Raw genomic sequence first — 24,854 nt, forward strand, 5'->3', positions numbered from 1 at the left:
CAGCTTTCCTGGTCAACCGGAGAGCACCCAGATGACCAGAGGCTTGCCAACATGACTCCTATCTACAAGAAGTGTCATAAGGAGGAACCTGGGAACTACAAGCCTGTCAGCCTGAGTTCACTGCCAGGAAAAGTCTTGGAGCAGATTGTCTTGAAGGAGATCACATGGCATGTGTGAGGCAACCAGGGGTTCAGGAACAGCCAGCACAGGTTCATGAAAGACAGGTCCTTCTTGATCAAGTTGATCTCCTTCCATGATAAAAGCGATCCTCTTGGTGGATGAGGGAAGAACTGTTGACACAGTCTACCTAGACTTCAGCAAAGCCTTCAGTATTGTCTCCCATAGTATTCTCCTGGAAAAGCTCGCAGCTTCTTTGCTGGGTAAAGAACTGGCTGGCTGGTCCCAAAGAGTAGTGGTGCTGGAGCTAAATCCAGCTGGCCACTGTTCATGAGCAGCAACCCAGGGGTCAGTTTGGGGGCCTGTCCTGTTAAGTGTCTTTGTTGATAGCCTGGATTGATGGCATTGTGTGTATCCTCTGTAAGTCTGCAGATGACAGCAAGTTGGCTGGAAGTGTGGATCTGCCTGGGGGTAGTGAGGCCCTACAGAGGGATCTGGGCAGGCTGGATAGCTGGGCTGAGCCCAGAGGGGTGAAGTTCAATAAGACCAAATGCTGGGTCCTGTTCTTTGTCCAGAACAACTCCAGGCAGTGCTACAGGCTTGGGGCAGAGTGGCTGAAAGACCATGTAGAGGAAATGGACCTGGGGCTACTTGTTGGTGACCAGCTGAACATAAGCCAGCCCAGATGGTCAAGAAGGCCAACGGCATCCTGGTTTGTATCAGAAATACTATCACCAGCAGGAGCAGGGAAGTGGTCATCCTTCTGTATTCAGCACCGGTGAGGTCATACCTCGAGTACTGTGTTCAGTTTTGGTCTTCTCCCTATGAGAAAGATACTGAGGCCCTGGAGCATCTCCAGAAAAGGACAACAAAGCTGGTGAGGGTTCTGGAGCACAAGCCTTATGAGGAGCAGAAGATGGAACTGCGATTATTCAGTATGGAGAAGAGAAGGCTCAGAGGTGACCTTACTGCTCTCTACAGCTACCTCAAGGGAGGTTATGGTGAGGTGAGAGATCAGCCTCTTCCCCCATGTAACTAAAGATAAGAGGGAATGGCCTCAAGTTGCGCCAGGGGAGATTCAGGTTGGACTTCAGGAAATACTTCTCCAAAAGAGTGGTCAGGTGCTGGAATGGGCTGCTCAGGTTGGTGGTGGAGTCACCAACTCTGGAGGTGTTCAAGAAACATTTAGATGTTGTACTGAGGGACATAGTTTAGTGAAAAACATTGGTGATAGGTGGATGGTTGGACTGGATGATCTTGGAGGTCTTTTCTAACCTTGGTGATTCTGATTCTATGAATAAAGTATGTTTCTGAAAGGAGAAGTATGTTGATATATTATTATAATTAAGAAGAAAACTGCAATTAAGTGATTGTTGGTCTGCTTCTGGTTATTATTCATAGACTTTTATGATCCTTTTCCTCTTAATGATCTGAATACAATACCAGAAATGTGATAAAACTCTGTCATAATCCAGGAGCTGTATGAATAACAAGACAACAATAGCAGGCTTTCTATAGGTAAGTACTATGTATGACAGCAATGCTTTGTTTCTCTGCAATGACAATTTATAAGATTTAAAGATATATTTTAGGATGGTTTGTGTAAAAACTTCAAACTAAGATTAATTTTTCTAGCACATGCACTGCTAATTCTTGGAGGGGAAGATCCAGAAAATAATATTCATATAAGCACAAATGCATATGTCACATCTTCCAGAATAACTAATGAATGACACATAAGAACTCTAACAATATTACTAAACTACTGAAGAGCAGCTCTGAAGGATGTATCAGGCAAATTAAAATCTAAAGCACTGAAAAGCGTTATCAAACCACAGCAACCACACTGAACAGAGAAATGCCATTCTATTAATAAAAAACTGCTGTGTTTCACAGTCTGATCCATTTTAAAAAGCTGAATCAGTAATTTTTATTAGTTTTTATATTAGCATTCACATTCTATTACAATGAAGCAAAAAGCCAGGCAAAACAATCAAAGACAACGAAGGGCTCTGCCACCGTAAGAAACTGAATTCTACAAACCCCATGCTACCCTCATGTGTTCTGTTCTAGGAAGTACATTCAGAATAATGCCCCATTTTAAGGAATGATTTTGTCACTGAAAAGACAGCATGCTTTGTAACGAAGACTAGAATATGTCACTATGTATACTTGGGTGTGGTACTTTTTACTTTACCCAATCCACAAAGTACACCTTAAAATTATAGCAAATATTAGAATCAAATGGTCCCTAAGTGCCAAAATGTCTTTTACTTCCATGCATTTTTTACATTTTAATATGACCCAGTGTTGTCAAACAAGACACAAGGAATTTTTAGAAGTGATCAGGGAAAAGTTGAGTGTAGTTCCCATGGAAAACAGTGCAATTTTCACAGGCAAAAGTGTGTTCAGAGCATTTGAAAAACTACTTTAATAAAATGTAGATTAAAAATACACTTAACTGCAACACCATAACAACTGGGCAGGAAATCGAGTCAGTAAGCCGTACTAATTTATTCACCCCTATCAGGAAGGTCCTGAAATTCACCTTCCTCCTTTTTGTTACACCAAACGATTATTATATTTGCGACTGTTATAAGGTCCAATCTGATATCTGGGATTCAGAGTTTCACATACATTTTTGTTTGGCTTTGGGCAGACTCAGATATCCTTCCATTAACAGAACATCCAACTAACCTGCTTCATATTTTTAAGAGTCATAATTAAGCATAGATGGTGACATTTCCATCATGCATTTTACAGATGTAATGTAATGTAATGTAATGTAATGTGATGTAATGTAATGTAAGGATCTATTATTTTAATCACATGGAGCCATCCAGCCAGCATCCTTCGAATTAAAATTCACGATTTTGAGAAGTCCTGGTACTGAAATCTATGCAGTTATATAAAACATCAGAGGCTGACAAAGAGAACACCAGGCAGTATAGTGAAACACGAACATGTTTACTTACTGCTTCTCTTTTCAGACAGAAATGTTGAACCGACTTGGCTACAGAAGTGTTGTTGAGGCTCTCCTCAACATGAACAATCTGACAGGCAATGCAGAACCAGCCTCTTACTATCCAAACAGCAGTCAGCTGGATTACTGTGCAGCAGTCAGAGATTCAGGCATTTCTGTATAAAATGCAAACAAGAAATCATACACATTTAATTCAGCTTTGCTTTTTAAACCAAGTAACATTTGTACATTGCGCACATATATTTCAGTCCAATCAGGCATCTGAGATGAGCACCAGCTTGAAATCTTCTACAAAATGAAAATTTTAAGTAGACTTCAATCTACATCCTTTTAGTTTGGGGTTTTGTTACTTGTCTGTTTTTGTTTTATTTTCAGTTTCTCAGTTACCACCCCTAACTATCTGAACCTTTTCTAACCTTAACTATCTGAACATTATCACACCTACCAGCTGAATAATTAAACAGCTGTTTTTCAGGTAACAAGGTTGAAAAATGCTCAATTGTCAAAGTTCACATGAGGGGATTAACAGTGTCTGACAGACATCCCAGGACAGTTGTAGTCCCTCAAGGGATGGAAAGGAGATGAAGGCAAACTATCCATTAATGTCTTATCATTTATGTCTTCTAAGGCAAAAATCATGCATTTTTCAAAGCAAATTCAGACTGTTTGTAACAGTTCTGATTTTATTTTGCTCTATTTCTTTTACTTTCAAAGTCAGAAGTGTGTTCCATATTCTGATTAATAATTTCTACCTTCTGCATATGTTAAGATTGCTTGAGGGGTCCCACTTTCAGTCTTCCTTTACTATGGTCCAGACTTGGCCTCCAGGCATACAGATTTAGGGAACCTTATCAGTACAAAAAAAGCTCTTGAGTAACTCTACTTCCTAGGCCCACCATACTATTCTTTAGCTGGTCCACACATTCCTTAGTTCTCTCTTGATGCTTATGAAGAAGCTCTTCCTATTGTCTTTCTTATCCACTACAAATTTCAGACCCAGGTCAGAAGTTGCCGGCTCTTCTGCTCCATTATAGCCATGTCTATTTACACCTATTCCATGTCTATTTATTCTATGTATTCTATGTATTCTATATTTATTCTATGTCTATTCCATGTCTATTTATACCATGTCTATTTATATCTATGTACCCTGTCCCCACTTACACCTATGTACAAGATTATTCTACAGCTGAGCTCAGTCTGAGGTCCCCTTTTAGTCACAGGGATCTCCTGCCATATCCTTTAGCTCATAAACTTCAAAACATTCTGATCTGTGCCTGAAGCTGTATTGACAACCAAAAAACTCTCTTAGGCCTTTTTATTCCCCACTGCTGCCTCTAATGGGATGTCATCTAAGAAGCCAAAGTATATTCTTCTGGAAAAAAAAGGGCCCATCGTTCTTCCACAATACTGTTTTCCCTCAGTAACACATGGAATGAACTAAGAAAATCATCTTCCTTACTGATGAAGAAGCACCACTATTAATCACAAACACACATTGAACAAAATAAAAGTAAATGTATCTATGTACAAAGTTCTAAGTTTCATAAACATCCTTTTTTAAAAATTTCTCTGCAATAGATAATATTAATCTATTCTTCTAATTATACAAGTGATTACTGTAACACACTCTGCTTCTCAATCAACTTCAACGGTAACGATGACTCAAGTAAGTAACTCATCCATTTCAGAAATACTAAGAAAGAACAAAAGCTTTGTTCCATATAAATGCACACAGAACCCAGCTGTTTTACACGCAGGTTTTCTGGTCATCTCCAGAAAGCTTTATGCTTATCTATGCTTTGAAAGAGGGTGAATACGGTAAGCCTGCGTACAGTATAACTTACATGCAGACACCACTGTGACAAGCATAATTATTTAGTTATTTTAATTCAGAATTCTCTCTTTTTTTTTCATTTAGCTATGTAAAGTTATCTGAGGGAAAAACTTAGTTACTACAAAATGTAAACCCTCACACTTTGTATCCTGCATTTAAAGTAGTAAGCATATCATATCTCATATGCTTTTACTGTAAGGCAAAGGATATGAGTCTGAAAGACAAGAGCATAATTATATCCTCTTCTTGTTCACAGATTTATCTGCAGAACAGCCTGGCCCTCATGCTGATGTTCAGCATCTCTTCTGGGACCAGGAAAGTAGTGTTTTCCACAATTATCTCAGCTAAGATTCACTGGATATAAATAACTACTGGACTACAGTCATGATTCAACTTATTTGGCCACAAGGACAAAATTCTATTGTTTGTGCAGAAGTAACAGCAGAGAGCCTTAATTATAATGGAGATAAAAATGACTTAATGATAATGCCAGACTGCAGGGAGACAGGGATTCAACCCAGAGAGATGTCTTGGAGTAAAAAGTGAACTACAGCAAGTCCTCTACATATTTCACATCTTTTTTTTCAAAACTTACATATTCCAATGTCACAGCTGGAAAAGCAAAAGCAAGTTGTTTGCTCTACTGTGAACAAAAATGGAAGCAATTTTGTGGGCACTGATGAGTTCTTAATGAAACAAAAGCCACAATATTATGAAGAAAACAAAGTTCCTCTAGCTATAAGAAAAGGCTACAGTCAGCTGATTAATTCTGTGAAGCAGAAAACTAAGTGTTCTCACTGAATTGAAATCCAGAAGCAATTTATGAGGTAATGATTTTTGGCTAAAAATTACACCAAGTTAAATCTGTGTGCAGGAGTTGGAGTAAATAGAAGAAAAAATAAAGAAGTACTAGCTATAGGAAGTGCAGCCATTTGCAATCTAATCAATGCATTTCAGTAAGTAGACCAGAGAAAGGAAGATGCCTATATAAGCACCATAATACTAGGTTTGTCAACACGGCTTACTAGAACCTCCCAACTGTGCATTAGAACAGAAAATGTTATAGACACATGGAAAAGTTATAGCCAGGAATTGCTAGGCACTGTGATCTCAAATGCTAACCATACCTCTTTGAATACACAAAAGAGTATTTAGAGATTGGTTATATTTTCAAGGCCCAGAACAGCTTTTTATATAAGCCATATTCTAGCAAACATGCAATATCACAACATTTTAGGAATTTTCTAGACAGTCTTCTCTGCAAGAACACAAGTTTTTATTGACACAATTTGACAGAAGCACAGCTATCAGAACAAAATATCTCATTGTTCTGGAGTAGAGTTATTCTCAGCTGTGATTCTTTCTCTGCTACTAAAGTTTCCTTTATTGAAGACCTACAACACAGTCCTAAATGTTCCTGAAAAAGGGATCAGGAAATACAGTTGCAGCCTCACTTCTTGCACCTTTACCCTTCACATTCTCAAGTCATTTTACTTTGCAGGTTGTGTTTTGACCAAGTCTAGGAAGACTAAGTTAGTCAGGCTCACATTTACCTGATTAATTTACAGGTTTCCAAAACATAAAGCCATCCAGCAGGCTAATACTTACATTTTATTTTTTTTTTTTCCTTTGCATGCATGTTCTTTACACTTTTGCAAAGACTTATTAAGAGGTAATATCTTTCTTGTGGGACACCTAGATGTTTTTTCTCTCAGGAACTTTCTGTTACTGACCTGTTTTTATGATTTCTGTTATCAGTATTTCCCATCATAACATCATGTAGTGCACTGAGAGTTAAAGAGCTAATGCTCCTGTTCCATGGGTTGTTGGTATTTGCCGGTATCTTGTTCGCAGAAGGAAAGAACTACATCTCCCAGAAGCCCTCACTGTTACATTTCTATTTTCCATTCAGAGGGAAAGATGAATCTTCTCAGGAGTCATGAGACCAGACCTTCTTTCCTTACTTGTCTCTGCGGTGTGCACTCCCCAGCCATCTCATCTTCAGCATTAGAGCAAGACCTTCAGTTTTGGACATTCTCCCACTCACTTTATTAGTTTCAATTCCAATTATAAGTAGTATATTATCTCACATTCCAATATCATAATTACTAAACTAGTTTTCTCCTTTAGCTCACTCACACTGTTTCATTTTTAGGTCCATCCCTCTACCTTTTCCCTACCCTCCTTCCTCCTTTCCCCAGGTGTGGGTCCATGGATCCCTCCACCTCATTAGTCACAGAACCAGGACAAACCAGGCCCCAAACCATTGACAGCTACTCAGAAAAACTGTTCATTTCCTTGAAGCTTCTTCCTTAGAGGAGAGAAATCCCCCAGTATATCCCAGCTTTCTTGTCCTCAAATAGTTATGTTAGTACCCTGATTACTAAAGCAGGGACCTCTTTTTAAACCACTCAGCCTCCCTTAACTTCTACATGGAATAATCTGAATTAGGCTTAGATGGAGGTTCTTTCCTATTAGCAGTCCTGTAGAAGCCTAGGTGTCAGGCTGTAAAACGTCACAGCACAATAACACCATATCTCCTTTTCAACTTCTTCATGACTATTAAAGGTTGCTTACCTGGTGGCCAGTGGTGGCAAACAGCTCTGCCCAGTAATACTAACCCACATTTCAAACTTCTTCCCAATTTCTTCAATTTCAGCTATGAACTGGCTGGAGCACAGTATTGAGAATGAGATCATTTATTTATTTATTTGTTTGTTTGTTTATTTGAAGGACAGAAATTTGTAACTGGAAATAACAATAAGACTAGATTACATTCTGCCACATTTATTAGAGGTAAATCACCATGGCTGTTTTTTCCTGGTAACTGGTGAAGACCCAGAAAGGATGAAGAGAACTTGCATTTAAATCCACTACAAATACAGCTCTAGTCAAGAGTTTTTATTATGAGCACTGAGTTACCACAGTCCACAATAACGAGTTCTGATCCTACTACTACTACTACTAGTAATAATAATAATTTAAATTAAAAAAAAAAAAGAACAATGGAGAAAGCAAGGTGACACCAGCCAAAGTCAGGAGGACTTGTTCAAAACTGGTATGGAATCCGCCATGGAAGATTCAAGAACCATACGTGCACATATGGTCAGCTTGTCTGAAGAAAGTGGGCAGCTCAATATTTGAAAGAATGCAAAACTGAACCAACATCTCCAAGGTATGGAAAGTCATCAAATAACATTTTAATAAAAGACATAAAAGCCACATGTGGTTTAAATCTCTCCTATGAACCCAGCAGCTAATTGAGTCTCTATGCTTTTATGTCCCAGAACCAGAACTAATCACAGTCACTGGGGTAAAAAAACAAAACTCCCTTGTAGCTCCACAGCAACCAGAAGCTAGCAAAGACCATACAAAATCTACAATGGTTCTTTCAGACACATCCTTATCACTCATTCTAGAAGGTAGCAACGTTTTAATCTAGCTTAATTCTTAAGAAACACACAGGAAATACAAACAAACCTAAACACAAACAGGCATTTTACAGAGGTTTGGAACATAGCTGTTCCACATTCTCTTGTTCATTACTTGTTCCATTACTTGAAGCTGGATAAAAACAATAAACTTGACCAAATATTTCACTCTTGAGCGCACAAGTATTCTAGGTTGCTCTGTAGGTTGAAGATGCCTCATTTGAACAGGTCCAAGTTTATTCTCTATATTCCTCAGCTTTTCTGACGATGAAATATTTTCAAACCAAATTTAGTCCCTATGTGATACGCTCATAAAACCTGAATCCTACTCCTCTCCAGTCCAAGATCTCCTGTTTCATACCAGGCTTTTTCATAGCATCATAGAATGGCTTGCATTGAAAGAGACCTTAATGATCATTTTTGTGTAAGTTCTGCCTTCTTCACACCTGCCATCTTCACATTCATGGATATCACTGTGACTGTGACTAAGGCTACTACAGGAAGGATGAGTCTGTCAAGTCAACATAAGGATTTAGCACCCACACAATACAAATTTCAGTATAATGTCTTTTGTTCTTTTGACAAATTCTCTTTTGTCTATAGCACCCTTCTACCCATTTTTTGCTGGGATATGTCTAGTCTGTTCCATTTATTCCAAAGTCAGTCAAACCCACAGAGTCCAAGCCTGCTCCAATAATAAAAACCAAAATACAACCATATTCACTATGTAAGAACAGTTTTGATCCAAACTAAAACATATCTCTGATGTCATTTTAAACCCTTAAAATCTGAAGGGGGAAAAAAAAATTAAAAAAAAAATGATCCATCAGTTTTCTGTACCAGTAACCTTCCATGCTGAGTTTTTTTCTGTGGATCCCTGGTTAAAACCTTTTTGATATCTCATTTTCAACAGTCTACCAATGGAATTATTTGCACAGTGAGACGTAAATCCCACCAGAAACCACAGACTTATGAAATCTATAGCAATAACCTAATTGCTCTGAATCTCTAAGTCCTGCCCAGCCTCTTCAGAATCCTCACTGCTTACCAAAAGAATCCCAACCCAACCCCAACTCCACCTACCAGATTTCTCAAGGAGCTTATTGAGACATTCCAGTACATAATGCTTAGCTCAGTCATTTAGTCAGGTGGATGCAAACACCTCAACAGCACAACTTCAAACCATATTTCAGCTTCTGTCTACTTCAGGTAGATCATTTCCATCTTCTGCCCAGAAGATCAATTAAATTTAAGATCCACAGTTGCTTACATGCTGTTGATAAGACACATTTTATAACTTGGGGAAACAGAAGAGAACAGAACATCTTCCATTGAGTGGCTCAGAACCCTCAGCAGTATAAACATGTTACTTTCCCAACTCCTCTTTTTTTAATTATCTACCAGGGTGAAATTTGCCACATCCCTTTGCTGCAGGTCATATATGTTACTTGTCACTGTCTTTATAAATCAGAACACAGAGCAGCCGTACCTTGCAACAAAGGTAAAGGTGCAACTCAAGCAGAAGGATGTGAATGGCCTCGATGATAAGAGCTTTCCTTTTCAAAGCTCATTAACAAAAAATAGGTGATCCTAAGTGCTTGACATGGCAACTACTCACTAATTCTTCCACTGTGTAAAGATACAGTGGTCTGTACTATTAGATCAGAGAAATCAAATTTTCCATTCAAAAATGTTTCTGAGTGTTGGTTGGTTGACCTGGTTTTGGCTGGGATTGTATAATGGTATGAGGCTGTGATATCAACAATGTTGTTAACACGTGTGTTTTAACTGTTGATTAGCAGCACTGCAGAGAGCTAGGACATTCCAGTTTTTCAGCTTCTCATACTGCCCTGCCAACAGCAGGGGGCTGAAGGAGTACAAAGAGCTGGGAGGGAAAAGAAGCAGAACTGCTGACCTAAACTGGTGAAGGTTGGGGGAGGGAAGGGAAATATCCACTGTTCAGGGACTGGCTGGGCACTGGTTGCTGGAATGAACAATTTTATTGTGCACTACTTGTTTTGTAAATACATAAAAGGGCTGCTGTGAAAATACCACCTCCTCTTTTATTATGTTTGTCCAAAATGTCAGAGGCAAATGATAGTGGTATAGCAGTAGGGCATGAACCTTCCCACCAGAAATCCACTGTTCTCTTGTTGCCATGAGACAAATCACAGGAGAGAAGCAGTCTGACAAAACTGATGCAGCAGTGCATATGAGGCAAAGGTGTGTAATTGAATTCCTTCATGCAGGAAAAAATAAAAAATAAAAATCCTATTTCAGACAATTGCTGAACATTTACAGAAACCAAATGGCAGATGTGAGCACAGTGAGGTGGTGGGTTGAGCATTTCAGCGGTAGTGACTGTGGGGGTCACCTCTGCTAGTGCAGATTTTTACAAGCACAGCCTGGAAACTCTTATCCATCGCAGGTGAAACTATTAAGTGATTCTGACTCTGCTGAAAAAAATATCATTTTGTAACTGAGAATCTGCTCTATTGAATGTTGTGCTCTGTGTACGTTTGTAGTTTCCACAGAAATAAAAGGCATTACTTTCAGAGTGACCTGTTACTATCATTACTATTATTTTTCTCATTCTCATTCATTCCTGTACAAAGTCTTTCTCTTAATCCATGAGTTCTTCCCCCCCCCCCCCCCAGCTTCTTCCCTTTTCCCTCTGAGAGGGAAGAAAGTAGGTGAACAGCTCTGTGGTATATTGCTTAGCTGCCTGACAGGTATGAACTCACAAATGGCAACACTGGTATAAAGCAAACACACAAAATAGAAATCAGACGAGTAAAAGTAGTGCATATTTCACATATCTATTTCTGCATATGGCTGCCTACAGTTAATCTCCTGATGCCCCTAAGACCATCTAATTCCTCATGCTTCACCTCATACCGCTGAGCACTTTTCAAGAACAAACAAGAAAGATTTTCAGCTATTTTCAAGTTTTCTTTAGCTTCACAGTGTCTACTGGTCATACCTCAGTCTTGAGATTCAGGTGTAATACTGTACCTCTATGGGATGAGCTTTCCTAACACTTCCACACAGGACACGCAGGAGAACAGGCTACCACACTGGAAACATCTCCTATTTTAATCCTAAATGCTGTGGCTATCAGAAGCACTAGATAGTCTTCCAGTTGAAGTAACCCCTTAGGTGAAGAGTTCTGGTGCTCAGAACTACCAGAGAACTAACAGAATGCTTTCCAAGTTAAGTGATTTCATAAGCTTTTGCCAAACACAACTTTTCAGCTGAATTAACATAACTCACAGCTTTTATCTGTATGTTCTCTACACACATGCCTTTCTTTCTCTAATGTCTCTAATGTGTTAAATCTGTACTCTAAAGAAGCAGTGATCACAAATACAATTTTCTTATGGCATCTGCTTAAAGAATTCCCACAGTAAAAAGCACTAAAAACTGGTTAGCTAGGCCTTATCAATTTTAACATCAAGGACAGTTGTTTTATATTTACACTGGCAGATACTTCAATGAGCCTAATTCCAGAATAACTGCCTTGCAGATTTGATAACAGTACTGTTCAAGGCAACACTGACAAAGAGTGCCATACAAACCGTGCCCAAATAAATCTCTAAAATGCACACTTATACAAAACAACCTGAGCATCTTAAGAGGCCCTACATGAATAGTTTAACATTTTCAAGTTCTCAATTCTACCAAAATCACAATGTAGCTATAAATACAATGTCAGCTATGGTATAGTTTCATAATACCTTTAGACTACTGGTTAATCTTTTCTCACAGGAAAGGATGCTTTATTGAGCAGATACTGATGGAGTGCTTGAACTAGAGTTGTAGGTTTCTAAGACAATGTACTTCGCTTGAAACATGCCCTGCATGGTGTCTTGGTAATTTCACATTAAAACAAACAAACAAAAAACAACAACAGCTTTGTAAGTTGTATCAGCAGCTTTCAAAAAGCTTAAGTTTTGTTGTTTTTGTTTTTTTTTTTTCCAAAAAGGCATGAAAGACTGCTATACAAGTTGCATCCTCAGGTTTCAAATGACAAATCACATCCATAGAACATTGTTAGTAGTAGAGCCAAAACATCCCAGACACAATATTTTAGCTTACAGAACCAATTCCATCAGTAAGACACACGAGACAGATAATTCCCACATGCTGTATCTTTATTGTGCAAGTACTGTTCAAAGACACATATCCAAGAACAATTTACATTAACAGTGGCTAATTTGACTGGAAACAGATCTATTTGCTAGTGATTTGTACGCATGCAGCATGTCTTGTGGTGTAAAAATCTTAGCCAGGAGGCCAGCCCAACTGACGACCTCCCAGAATATGGAGATGTACATGATAGACAGACTGCCCACCCTCAGGCCCTTCATTCAAAACCATCCGGAATCCATTGGTCAGGCCCAGGTTAGCAGCACACTTCTTGCCAACAATCATTAAATGCCCAAGAAGCTGGAGGAGAAAAAGAGGGGAGAGGGCAAGAAGGGAAGAATGAGAGCAAAGAACTACTCAGAGGTCAGTTAGTTAATTCTAAGAAATTCAGCCACAGCTCTTCAAATTGCTTTCTGTCCGCAGCTGGTATTTTCCAAGCAAAGCTACAAAGGCTGACTGTGCATAATATAAGGAGAAGGAGCAAGCTATGGAATTTTTTCAAGCTAGACAGTAACAAACTACAAAGTTTCAGAGAAGCTATACTTCTATTGCAGTTAAAGGCCTGGTAACTTCAACAGGCAATATTAATTATTAAAAAGAAACTTGCAGGCCTTAAATGGTTTTAGCTAAAAATGGAACAGTTCAGGAATTCACAGCTGAATCTCCCCTTCTTCAGCTCGAATCTATCAAAAGACCCAACCTCTGTTCTCCACATTAGAAGTGCTACTCTGTATATTCTCTATATGAAGTACTACTTACCATAAACTAGAGTTTAGACATGCATCAGACAGTACTCCAGAACAACAATGCATTCTGCACTGCAAATACATACCCAGAGATTTGTTTAGCTTTATACCACTATCTTTACTGTGAAAGCTGAGTTCAATTCCCATTCTAAACTAGAACCAAATAATTACAGTATCAAAAAACTACTTTATTTCTTCATAATGTCTAGAAATAAAAGGAGATAAAAGTATAAGTATTTATAAGTAGTTTAGTGTACAGAATACTTCTATAATACTTACAGATTCATCAGAATCTTCTGCTTCAGATAACCTGACAATTGGCTTCTTAGGAATCACTAGAAAATGCGTTGGAGCTTGAGGTGAGATATCATGGAACGCAAGGCACTGGAGGAAGAACAAATGGGTAAAAAGTAAACTTACTTCAGAGAAAGATAAGAATTTAAGGAAATCAGTAAAGCTCCATGACACTTAGGCAGATTATCAGATACTCTAAACATAACCAGAGGTGTTTTTTTCTTCATTGATATATGCCTAGGATTTATTATTTCTACACACAAAGCACATACTTAACAAAACCTACTGGTGTGAACAAATAATGATTTTTCTTTTATTTTTTTAATGTTTTTTAAGAGCTGTAGCCTTCCCAGCAAGTTAACAAACAACTGACTTCACAATTTTTCCTCTCCAACTATAACAGCTAAGAGAGCTGATGATATATGTATCTATAGAAAGTACAATTACTCTCATTTTTCCTCTTATTTTGCTCTGTTCAATAAGAAAAGAGCAAACAGTTGCCAGCCATAACACAAAAATGTCTAAGTATTCCCTTGGTCAGAAATAGGGAACCTGCTTTAGTGAAGAAATCAAACTGGACAGTCCCCAGAAGTTCCTTCCAAATCCTACAATACCATGACAGCAATGCAGCAGCTATGCAGTTGAAGCCATACTATATTTCCTGTTCTCCGTAACACCAAGTATTTCAGAGAAAGACTATTTCCAAATAGTGTATTTCAGATGTTTTCAGACTGAGAAAAGGGAAAAGGGATCACCTTTGAAATATGAACAGCTATGCATGGTAAGTAGTTTACTCCTACCTTATTTTACACAAGTATTAATATCTGTTCTGAAACTGCATGCAGTACCTCCTTAGAGAGATCAAATATGCCTCAGCATTTACCTCCAGAAGTAGTTTTTTTCCACGTCTTTTCACAACGCAAAGTCTTCCCTATATCAGTTTTGCCTCACTTTAAATCTCTAAACAGATCTTAAGTAGGGTTAATAAAATGAATTAAAGATTACTCTCTATAAAAAAACTAAGCTCTAAAAGCACAGTTTTGGGTAAAATCAACCAAGACAGTGCAGCTAATTGCTCTTCCAAAGAATACTCAATATTACTGGCTGTCAGAGCTGTCTATCTACTCTCAAGACTAATAAGGCAGCCAACAGCATTATTCTCAGTTAAGCAATCCTAAGGCTGTTGCCAGAACAGCTTGGGGGGAGGGGGAAATACACACACACTCTGACACGAAAGCACATTATCCTGATACTCTGAAACCAGGGAAACTTCCCTTGAAAGTAAACAGAAGCTGCAACATGACTACGATGTGTTAAAACATTGTTTCAGAGTATCAGGATACCCATCATTGTGAAGTACACAGATAAGGCACGGAGATGTATTGCCTATTCACATCCAAACCAGCTGAGTTCCTCCACACCGCAATGCACCAGCGGCAGCAGATCCCCCCCATCATAGAATGGCTGCTTCCAGACTTCTACCAACAGAACCAGCAGCTAAAACGCTCCTTAATTCCCTACTTTAATAGCAGGGCCTAAGAGGCAGAGCCCCACACGAGCCATGACGTCTGGAGGCTTCGTCCCTCCCGCCCCAAAGCCCGGGGTGGTTAGAAGCAGAGGGTGCCCTGCCCTCACCTGCTCGTCCTCGTAGATGATGTTGGCAGGAATCTCCTTGCGAATGATCTTCCCGAAGATGGTGTCCCCGCCGGGGCGCGCAGCCTGCGCCTTACTGATCTCGTCAGACATGGCGACTCACCATCAGGCACCCGCAGACACCACGCCGCCCTGCTTTCCTTCCACCTCAGCTCCGCCCCTCGCCGAGCTCATTAACCCGGCTGAGCACCGCCTCCCTTCCTTTATTCGCCCTATTGGCTGAGTCGCCTGCCTTTTTGGCTCGGTGTATTTAGCTTTAGTTTAAGGACCAATACATCAGTTTAGCCAAATGAATCCATAAGCGGCAGTTCTAAAACTTCCCATTTTGGCTGTAGTGAGTGACGAGTTGTGTTCTTCCTCTATCCCTGGAGGCACTATAGAATACTTTTATCTTCTGCCTCATGCTTTTGCCTCACGAGAAGTACTAGTGTGACAATAGAATGCTTTTATCTTTCACCTCAGAATGCACAAGAATATTTTCCCCAGGTTCCACATATATTGCTTATATATTCCATATATATGCTTATATATATATTGCATATATATGCTTATATATATATTGCATATATAGTGTCTGACTATATTTTTGTGATTGGGCAGAATTTCTTTTTTTTTTTTTTTTTTTTTTTCCAAGCATTTGACTTCAACGTTTTTGTCTCACCAGGTATATCACATATTGTTTTGAAAACAATAAAACCTTTTCACAGAATCACAGAATGACCCGGGTTGGAAGGGATCTCAAGGATCATGTAGTTCCAACCCCCCTGCCTGGCAGGGCCACCAAACATACACCTTTACTAGATCAGGTTGCCCAGGAGACCCCACAGATCCCCATAGAGACCCCATAGATCAGGTTGCCCATGTTCCCGTCCAACCTGGCCTTGAACACCTCCAAGGACGGGGCATCCACAACCTCCCTGGGCAGCCTGTTCCAGGACCTAACCACTCTCCTAGTGAAGAACTTCCCCCTAACATCCAACCTAAATCTTCCCTCTTTTAACTTAAAACCATTTCCCCGTGTCCTTCTATTGTCAGCCCTTTCCAAGAGTTTACTCCCCTCCTGGGAGTAAGTTCCCTTCAGGTATTGGAAGGCTTTGCGGTTAAAATAAATAAATAAATAAACAACAGTAAAAAGCTGATTGCATTTTAAATCCTCATGCTCCCTTTGGCTAAAATAGGCCCAGGGGGCGCGGCCTCTGCTCGATCTCTGAGCTGAAGCAGAACGAACGCTGCCCGGCACCAGAGAGGTGGCTCGTTGAACTCGGCCGGGCGGCTTTAGAGGGTGCACCCATTTGCGCCGTGCGGGGGGCGGAACCGGAAACTCCGAGCATGTCCTTCCGCCTCCCGCATATCGGTCGCCATGGCGAGCCGCGGGAGGGTGAGAGCAGTGCGCATGCGTGGTGGGGAGGGGGCTTCTACGATCTAGGCTGGCTGGTGGCGCTGGGTGAAGGCCTGGCCGGATTCAGGCCCAACATGTCGGGTTTCTCTGGTCCTCGGGGGCTGCCTCGAGTCAACTGGAGCCTGGGCCCAACGGGGAAAGGACGAAGGCGGCCCGCGCGGGGTCGTGCAGTCGGGGTCGTCGCCGTCCCTTCCCCGATCGGCCCGTACCCGCCTGAGCCTCCGGGAGGGGGGAGACGTCGAGGAGAGGGGAGATGCTGTGGGGGCTGTGCGCCGTGCTGTGCGCCGTGCCAGCTGCTGTGGCTCCGTTGGTCGGTTATGGAAGTGTAAAGAGTAACGGCACGCAATGTACTTACCATGTTTTTGCTGGTATTTCATTGGAAGTTACATGAGAAATGTCGATCAGTGAGTCTCTGATTCAAAGCTGTTAGTAATGTTGATAGTGCAGTTTGTGAGGATGGTATACATATATACCATATATTTTAAACAATGCTATTGAAATGGTGTAGGCAGATCTACTGAAATAGATTTATAGGACAAGAAATTGCTTGCCGGCTGCTAATGTCATTTGTCGGTCTGTTTCCCACAGTTTCAAGCACCTGGGGAATGGTTCATGAGCAGCACAGGTCTATGCTGGCTGTGAATTATTGAGGACGTGGAAAGTGAGTGGGAGTTAGCAGAGTCCACCTCTTCCATATGGCTGCACACGTGGTTTAACTCACTGTCAACTCCTGTACCAAGCCTTGTAAAAGAAAAGGTTTTAGCATAAGCATACCACTGACTTTTAAGTTGTGGGTAGTGTATTGGTCTACCTTGTGGCACAAAGATCTATACTGCAGCAATATATCCTCAACAGCAGGATACTTGATAGTGAGTTAGTGTCTATTCACTGCAGTGAAATGAGAATGCAATTTGTTGGTGTTTGTAAGTTGTCCCTTAATAGCACTAGTGAAGAAGATAAGTATTTCTCATTTATAAGTGTGTCTCTCCTCTTTTTCCTTCTGAGAAATTTGTTGAATAGTAATTGTGAGAGCACAGTTCAAGGTCATCGTGAAGTACTGAGGGCTGCACCTTTCTGAAGAGCCTAAACATACTAGAAAGTACTAGAAATAACTCCAGATGATATCCCCTTAATAATCCTTCTGGATCTGAAGTCAGGATTTCCTGGAGATTGCATTGATTCGTGATATTATATGTGAATAAGCAGTCAAAACTTTATGACTGTAAGCTGTGATTCTCAGTATTTTTACTGTATATCCATAGACAGATCTGTCATTGTTACTTCGTAATTCCTGGTTTTCTAGCTGGTCTGGCATTTGTATTTAGGGGAAAGACTTTGTTTTGGATTTGCCAAATCACCTGTAGAAGATATTAGCTAGGTATTACAGAGGGACATTAAAAGTATGTGTTCTAACTAGTTACTGTACAATTTCAAAATCCATTTGGAATTCAATTTTCAGCTTCCATACAGTGGCTTGTAAGAGTAATTTAACCATTTAGATTTCTTTGCTTTATTTTATTTGTTTGTTTGTTTTGAATTGCAGAATATACACAAATATGATCATAGTAGTCCCTTTAGGTGACATATTTGCACAGTTACTCAGGTTCTGTTGTTTCTGACTTATATTGGCATAATAGATTTGCTTGCATGAAAGTATTTTTCAGATTATATCCTCATTATGTCAGATGATTATTTAGAAGTGTACTGCTGGTCCTCTCCAGTATTTCAGGTTGATCTGAAGTATCTAGAACTGTTTAGGATTTTTTCTTAAATCTGCTGTGGCTACAAGCTAACTGATCAGGAACTGAGGTATAGTACCTCTGATACTGATTTCATACCAAGTGTTGTACTAAACAGAAGTGCTGTGAAAGATCATCTAAAACGCTTTTAATAAGAGCATAGTTGTTTTAACTAAGAATCTTCCTTGCAAGCACACTGGTTCTATTCATCTTGTATTTACAGGCTTTGAGGCTTTTTAAATTGTTACACAGAACTCGGCAACAAGTTTTTAAGAATGATGCAAGAGCCCTTGAAGGTAAGATAGGCTTTTGTGTGATGGGTGCATGTTACATGCCAAAATAAGATTAATTCTTAGTGGTGTCATTGCTGTGTTCATTAGAGCTACTTCTTAATGTTATGGGGAGGGAGTTGTACCAATGCTGTCTTTTTGTTAAGAATGTGGAAGTGGTGAAGAGATCTAAAAATTCTACCTTTTCCAGAGAAGGTGGTGTCAGTTCTGCAGCTCTAGTTTGTATTTAACTGTTCTAATGCTTCCATAAAAATGATAAGGTATGTGATGCAAGAGTCAAAATGCAAGGTAAGGAGATGGGCTCACAGTAATTTCAATAGCGATCATGCTGTCTCATCCAATTTTTTTCATGGGAAATAGCTAACTGAATATGTAGAATCAATCGTAGAATGGCATGGATGAGAAGGGACCTTGAAGATCATCTGGTTCCCCACTGCTGTGGGTAGGGTTGCCAGCTGCTAGATTGGGCTGCCCTGCAACCCATCAAGCCTGACTCTGAACACCTCCAGGGAGGAAGCATCCATGGCTTCTCTGGACAGTGCCTCACTACTCTCTCAAGTATTTTTTCTTAACATCTAACCTAAGCCTCCCCTCTTCTAGTTTAAGTCCGTTCTCCCTTGTCCTGAAATTTTTGCAGTGCTTTCTGTATGTTAGATATTTGTAAAGCTGAGAAGGCTAGGTGGACAGATCTGGCACTGTATCTTGTTTTGTACCAGTAAACTCAAACTTTGACATCACCGGAATACTCTCGAAATCTTGTATTTTTTAGAATGAGCGTGCCAAGAAGGGGTTGATATATATATATATATATATATATGTGTATGTATGTATGTATGTATGTATGTATGTATAAGGTAGATACATAGACAAAGGAGCATAGACATAAGCCAAGTTAAGAAGCAGACCTGAAGTAGATATTACAGCCTTATCGTCATGAGCTTTGTTGCAATCACAATGACAAGATACTAATGTTTTGTTCACATTTTATTTACTTTGCTTACTTTATTTAGCTGCAAGACAAAAGATAAATGAAGAATTCAGAAAAAACCAAAGTGAGACATCTGAAGAGAAAATAAATGAGGTATTTCTTGTTTTCATTATATTTAAGTTTTATTCGTTTTTTTTCTTTGAGTATAAAGAATGCCTTTTACTTAAAAAATCCCCACAGATACTTACTGAATCATTATAAGAAGTGGTTCTGGAAAGACTTTCTCATGGATCTGTGTTTATAAATATATTGATGTTAATAGCCTGTCATAGAATTTTGCACATAAGAAAAATACTTAAGGAGGCTTCTTCTAGTAGTTCATTGTGATAATTTTGAAGCGTATATTCTTGGCAGAAAAAGCTGTTCTGCTATTTTTTTAAGGAATTTTGTGTTCCTGTTCTGCCCATAATTTATATTTGAGCTTTTTTTCATTTGAACTTATCTGTTTAGTTTATTGGATAACAAAGTTATGAAAGTTTTAAATAATCTTCAGATTATTATTAATTGGCATTGTGTATGCAGTCTAGCTGCTAATGGGTGTTCTGGATATTTCCCATTTGAAAGAGGAAGGGTACAGAGAAATTTTTTGTGCCCAAATCCTCAGCTCCAACTCTTACATTGCAAAAATCCTCTCCTGCTGATATGCACTGCTTCCTGGTGCAGGCAGGGTGTCTCATTTGTGCAAATTAACTTATTTTCGAGAAAGATATCATGCAAACAAGTATGAGGCTTCTGGTAATTACTTAGCAAAATATGCAAGGGTTACTCTGTTTATCCTCTTAATGAGGAAGGGAATTGTGGGCCTTTTGCTAATTATGCTATGCTAATCTTTAGATATTATCTGTTCCTCTACCTCCTTTGATAAACCTCAGTATTCTTGTCATTTTTGGCCCCTATTTTTTTCCACTTTATTTCAAAAGCAGGAATGTTAAATTCAATAGCTTGCCCTTTCATTCACTGATGTATGCTACCACTGAAATGGCCCGTGAAGCTGTCACATGAAGTTCCCAGTGAATGGAAAAGGGGAACCGTCTCTCCCATATTCAGGGAAGGGAGAAAGGAAGCTGAAGACCCGTGAGCTTCACGTCTGTGCCTGGGAAGATCATGGAGCAGATCCTTCTGAATGTGATCTGAGACAGCCAGCATGGCTTCACCATGGCTTCACTGTTAGGTCGATAATAATTGGTTGGATGGCTGTAGCCAGAGGGTCGTTGTCAGTGGCTGTATGATGAGGTGAAGGCCAGTCACAAGTGGCGTCCCCCAAAGATCTGTCTTGGAACTAGTGCTTTTCAACATCTTTATCAGTGACATAGATGGTGGGATTGAGTGTACCCTCAGTAAGTTTGCTGTGGTATATATAGTTACTTGTTTTGGTAATTGCTTTCTACCATGTTCCTTTGCTGTTTTAATCAGATGCATAGATTTTATGCTGCTATATTCTTTTCAGCAAAAGGCTTGATATTCTGTAGCTGTTTTATCAACCATGACCTCCAAAATTAAAGCTATGTAGAGATAGTAAATAGCTTACTGAATAATAGACCTGACTGCCTTTCATCATTCAATACCTCTCAAATGTGGGAAAAAAAAAAAAGGGGATTTTTTTTTTTTTTGCATTTTTTATTGCATTTTTTTTTTGCATTTTTTATTTTTTTTATTTTTTTATTTGCATTTTTTTTTGCATTTTTTATTTTTTTTTTTATTTTTATTTATTTTTTTATTTGCATTTTTTTTTGCATTTTTTATTTTTTTTTTAAAGTGCTATTTCAACTACTGTTTGTTTGTTTCTCTTTATTAGCTTCTGAAAATAGCTTCAGATGTTGAAGTGATTCTCAGAACTTCTGTTATTCAGGCAGTTCACACAGATTCCGACAAAATATGTGAGTAGAGCTGCATGCTTAAGGACATTTTTAAATGTTGCGTTTCAGTAAATGAATAGAAAACTTGAAAACTAAGCAGAATAGAGAGGGCACAGCTCTGCCTGTTGTTCGTTTTTCTGCCTATACCTCTAATTTACTCGTATAGCAGTTTCAAACATACACATTTTATATTCTTTTTTCCTTTTTTTTTTTTTTTCTTTCTTCCTTTTGTATAGTGGGAGCTATTAGAAGAGAAGCTCAAACTAGCTTCAATGCCCTCAGTGTAAAAAAGAAGTTATACTTGGTACCCTAACCATTAGCTTGCATGTACTGGCTAACCAGTCTGTGTATTAATGAATTAGCCACAGTATCTGCAGGCTCTTGCTATACCGTATAGGTAGAAGTTGTCTGAGAAGAATTAACAAATGCAGTGTGTATGCTGCCTGTCCAACTGCTTTTTCTTTGAAGTGCTGTTTTCCATCCAAAACCTTGTTTTGACTGTTGAAGTTCAAGGTGGTGCCTTGGAATATTTGCCACAGGATGACAACTTTGATGCAGAGCCTGTCAGATTCTGAAATCTTAGCTCCTGGTTTGGAAATTTTCTTGTAGGTAGAGAAATATAAATTCATCTTGCAACCTAGTAGTAGTATATAGAAGAAATCTTCAGCTGCATACATTGTTTTCTTTCACTTCTGGTTAGTGGAGTCTGTAAATCTTAATATATACTTTCAGGTTTGGGTTTGGTAAAGCATTTAACATCAGAATAGCCATAATGATTGAGGCTAGAGATTTGTCTAGACTGTATTGGCTCTATTGTATAGAGATTCTAGGAGATGGTAGTAGAAGAGTAGGAACAGAGGAAATGTGCTTTGCTATCTTCCATCTGTTTACACTTGGCAACACTTCCTGAGGCAGGGGTAGTTTCTATTTTAGTTATCCTCAATTTCTTTGTGTTTCCTCCCATCATCCACTCAAATTTCTTGCATTCAGGTACTTGACAAAGAATTTAGTATGATTTATAAAAGAATAATTTGCTGTGTTCTTAATTATCAATCACTATCCATTTTTGCCAAGCTGCTCTTGAGTTTTTAAGACTTTTGTTGCCTCTATTTTGCTTTCTTCACCTATGGTAAAGCTTCTCTCTGAAACAGCAGCTGAATGTCTGTGAACATTCTGTTGATTTTTTTCCATGATCTTTCCAGTTCTACTATGTGTCTCTTTATATGAGGGCATCAGAGCTAGGTGGAGTCATCAGACTATGGGCAAAACAGGAGGTTTTGGCTGCTGTGTGCATACATGTATTTATTTTTACAAACTTACCTTGCATTCCTTAAAATCATTTAGATAATCATAGTAATTAAAGCAATTCATTGTTCTGCATGAAAGAGGAGAGAAAAAGGAAAAGCTAAGCAAAATGTTACAGAGGCTTATTGCTGCAGATTTGTCTTGAAATGAGTTGCTGTTAGAATCTTTTTAGTACATTTTATCTATTTTATCTGACAGTGTATGATTTAGCTACATCTGCTATTACTTGTCTGCAGTCCTGCCTCTTGAGTAGACAGGGGCAGAAGTAACATAACCTCAGGGAAATCAGTTTTCTTTCTTGTAGTCTGTGGAATATCAGTGTACTCTGGACCAAATGTTTGTTTTTACACTTGCATGTATACACTTACAATGCATACACATGCATTTTTGTAGGTTTGATATAATTTTAGCAGCTGTCTGACTTGGTCCAACTGTTTGTGCTTTAGTTTGTTCTGCCTGAGCAAATCTGACATGACACTGCCCTTTCCGCTAGTGAGGAAGGGACAGGTTGATTTCTGAAGAGCTAGATGCAAGAGTTTAGTAAGGAACAGGTTAAAGTGACACATAATTAGGCAGACCCAATATAATGCTGTTCTATGAGGACATAGTGGTAATAATTTTCAATTGATGCTTTCTGTTTCGGTTGGCATCTAAAGCATGTAAAAAGATGAATGTTATACAGATGAGATTTCAGGAGGTTGGAGTGGAATACCAAATTTAATACTAAATTTTGGGAACTGTTGAAGTAAACATAATCTGACTCAGGAGCATTAAAATTATTGTTCTCTCTTGTGCTAAAAGTTATTGCAATTCTTTGCCATTTTTTAATGAATTACTAATACCATTAAAATATTTTCAGTGTTCTTAAAAGCAAAAAGGTCAAAAATGTTCTTCCAACAGAAGGTATAATAATAAAATCAATATAATGTATTGCATTGTTAACATGATGCTGCTTATTTGCTTACCATAAGTTTAGATTTTTGTTTGACTGACCTGAGTTTTTGTTTTTAAATGTAAAACAATTTTATCATTTTAGTGGCATTTGACATAGGATGAAATTCTTAATAATTTTTTTTTTCTTTTACAGTACTCATACCCAGGAAGGATCTGCTACAAGACAATATTCCTTACTTTGATAAACCAATAAAAAAGCATGAATCCTGAGAAGACTATGCTCTTCTCCCCCATTATGATAAAACCTGGTAATGAGAACTCTGAAAAACAGTAGTAGGTACCTGTCTTAATTGTTTTCCAAATTTAAATTTTAATGCCAAGAAAATGTGAACTGAAAGCAGTTTTGTTTGTTATGATATCTCTGTGGGCTTCTTTTGAGGAAGATGGTGCTGTTTCCACAGAAATTCAAGGGACGCAATTTCCTTGAAAAAGAAAGTGTGTACATTTATGTACTGCTGAGTTTATGTTACTTCAGAGAGAAGTATCAGATACAGATTGTTTCCTAGCAGTCTAGAATTCTGAGGAACTAAATGCAAGTGAATTGCAGCTTTTAATCCTGATAATGTTATATACTATTTTGAAATAACTGAAAACCATGCTGTAAAACTTACCATTAAATTTATGTTTCACATCAAAAGGCTTGAATTATTAAGTTATCATTAACTCTACACTAAACTATTGTAATGTTTGAGAAAGTTCTTTAGGCTTGTCTGAATAAATTATTCAGGTGTTACAGAAAGCCAAGTGTGTGCAGTGTTTGCCTTCTCACACCTTTGAGTGGAGCAAGATTGACAGGGTTTGAGTTCATGAATGGCAATGAAACAAGAAAGCTGGAGGATATTGTAAATTGTTTTAGATCACAGGGTTTATGTATTTTGTTATGTTTATTATTTTTAAGCTTGTGACTATGTGAAGGCATTTTCCAAAGAAAAGAGACTTGTTTCTTAGTTGCAGTGGTTCTCATTTCCTGAGGTTGAGTTTATGGTGAGTTTTACTAAGCCGTTACCACTTCCTTCTCACTGAATTTATCACACCATTTGGTTCACTTCTGTTTTAATTGGAGCCTAACTGCAGTGATACGTACACAGAATTTTTTGATAACTCAGTACCAGG

The 24,854-nt window shown here is 38.7% G+C and overlaps 2 protein-coding genes across 8 annotated transcripts in view; one reads left to right on the forward strand and one right to left on the reverse strand.

The window, feature by feature from the left end:
* The window catches only part of HINT1 (histidine triad nucleotide binding protein 1), a 69,864-nt gene extending 54,509 nt beyond the window's left edge, over positions 1–15,355 (reverse strand). For 6 of the 7 annotated variants that reach the window (XR_014939334.1, XR_014939333.1, XR_014939332.1 and 3 more), the window contains exons 1-3: positions 15,193–15,355; positions 13,543–13,647; positions 3,093–3,255 (exon numbers count right to left, since the gene is read on the reverse strand). Coding sequence is in view for 1 of the 7 variants with exons in the window: in XM_015849406.2 (XP_015704892.1) it covers positions 12,653–12,817; positions 13,543–13,647; positions 15,193–15,303 (381 nt within the window). In the remaining 6 variants the exon portion in view is untranslated. Of the gene's footprint in view, positions 1–3,092; positions 3,256–12,504; positions 12,818–13,542; positions 13,648–15,192 lie in introns of those variants that run through there. The other variant, XM_015849406.2, reaches the window with a different exon arrangement.
* Positions 15,356–16,535: 1,180 nt separating this feature from the next.
* Positions 16,536–24,480, forward strand: LYRM7 (LYR motif containing 7). Its single transcript, XM_015849405.3, has 5 exons — positions 16,536–16,588; positions 18,572–18,644; positions 19,649–19,719; positions 21,422–21,503; positions 23,875–24,480. The coding sequence occupies exons 1-5, from the start codon at positions 16,571–16,573 to the stop codon at positions 23,949–23,951; spliced, it is 321 nt and encodes a 106-aa protein (XP_015704891.1). The 5' UTR covers positions 16,536–16,570; the 3' UTR covers positions 23,952–24,480.
* Positions 24,481–24,854: the final 374 nt, after the last annotated feature.

The sequence above is a fragment of the Coturnix japonica genome, chromosome Z (assembly GCF_054131305.1).
Source record: "Coturnix japonica strain WE chromosome Z, WE-NBRP24, whole genome shotgun sequence".
NCBI lineage: Eukaryota > Metazoa > Chordata > Aves > Galliformes > Phasianidae > Coturnix > Coturnix japonica.